This window comes from Corvus brachyrhynchos, unplaced genomic scaffold (genome assembly GCF_000691975.1).
Source record: "Corvus brachyrhynchos isolate BGI_N302 unplaced genomic scaffold, ASM69197v1 scaffold30, whole genome shotgun sequence".
NCBI classification, from domain to species: Eukaryota; Metazoa; Chordata; class Aves; order Passeriformes; family Corvidae; genus Corvus; species Corvus brachyrhynchos.
Genome location: NW_008235742.1, coordinates 482,447 through 483,758, shown reverse-complemented (window position 1 = coordinate 483,758; position 1,312 = coordinate 482,447). Strand labels below are relative to the sequence as shown.

General features: G+C 67.1%; 1 protein-coding gene across 1 annotated transcript in view; it reads right to left on the bottom strand.

Moving 5' to 3' along the window:
- Positions 1-1,100, bottom strand: part of GRB7 (growth factor receptor bound protein 7) — a gene marked incomplete at its 5' end in the record, with an annotated part of 3,484 nt that extends 2,384 nt beyond the window's left edge. The window contains 5 exons of the mRNA XM_017745177.1: positions 139-249; positions 335-472; positions 561-638; positions 728-849; positions 923-1,100. Of these exons, the coding sequence (XP_017600666.1) occupies positions 139-249; positions 335-472; positions 561-638; positions 728-849; positions 923-1,100 (627 nt within the window). The remainder of the gene's footprint in view (positions 1-138; positions 250-334; positions 473-560; positions 639-727; positions 850-922) is intronic.
- Positions 1,101-1,312: the final 212 nt, after the last annotated feature.

Below are 1,312 nucleotides of genomic sequence, written 5' to 3'. Positions count from 1 at the left end.
TCCAGCCCGCACCTTGGGGGGCCGCGGGAGGGGCCGGAGCTGTCACGGGGCAGCCCCGGGTGGCTCTGAGGGGACAGAGAGCCCTTGGACAGGGGGAGGTGCAGGGAATGACCCCGCCACAGGCAGGGACATCCCCACCTTGATGCAGAAGCCAAACTCGGTGGGGGTCCCGTAGAGCTTCTTGCCCTGTGTCACGTAGTAGATGTTGGACTCGGTGAGGTCAGCAAAGTACTGGAGGTGCCGGGGGTCCCGGGGAGGTGGGGGGGTGTCAGGGATGGCCCCGCTGCACCCCGTGGCCGTGCCACTCCTCACCCCAGGACCCCCCTGTCCTCACCTTGGAGGTGCCCTTGGTGGAGTAGTAGAGCCCTGAGCGGCGCAGGGAGAAGTGGAAACGCTTCCAGACCTTGCGCCCGGCCTCCCGCAGATGCAGGAAGCCCTGGACCTCGGGGCAGCTCCCGGAGTTGAGGAAATTCTGAGGGGACATGAGGGCTGAGGGGCACGGTGGGGTCCCCAGGGCACGGCGGGGACCCCAGGGCACAGCCGGGCACGGTGTCCCATACCTGGATGAGCTCGGAGTGTGCCATGCTCTTATTGGCCTCCAGGCAGCTGGACACCATCACCTCAGGGAACAGCGACTGCTGGGGGACAGGGGGTCAGCAGAGACCCTTGGGGTGCTCAGGATCCCCACGGGGAGGTCACAGAGGGGTTACCAGGGGTCCCCACCTACCGCGTTGCTCTTGAAGAGCTCGTACTTGGCGAAGTTCTTGCGGAACACAAAGCGGCTGTCGGCGCCTGGGGCCCAGGAGCTCTGCACCTCCACCACCGACTCATGGTCCTCCAGGCAGCGTTCTGGGGGGACAGGGGGTCAGCAGGGTCAGGGGTCCCACAGGCCGTGCCCCGCCATGCCCCCACGGCCGCTCACCCAGGGCCAGGTGCTGGTGCAGCTCCACCAGGGCCCAGCTGTGGTCGTGCAGCGCCCGCGTCCTGCGCACCAGGGTCTCGCAGAGCTGCCGCGCCGTGGTCCCCGCCGACGCCTCCAGTGAGCGGCACGCGCCATCCTCGCCGAACACCTTCACCACCTGGGAGGTGGGATGGAGGTATCAGTACCCCCCGGTGTGAGGGGACCCTGCAGAACCACAGGTGAGACCACCCCCCCAGCCTCCTGCTCCCCAGCTCATGTGGGAGGAGGTCTCTGTCGCAGGTCCCCTGGCTAAGGAGGGTGGAACCTCTGTAGAGGGGTCCTTGTCCAAAGGCTGACCCCCTTTCCAGCCCCTCAACTCAAATGGGAGGTGGTTCCTGCTCAGGGCTGAGA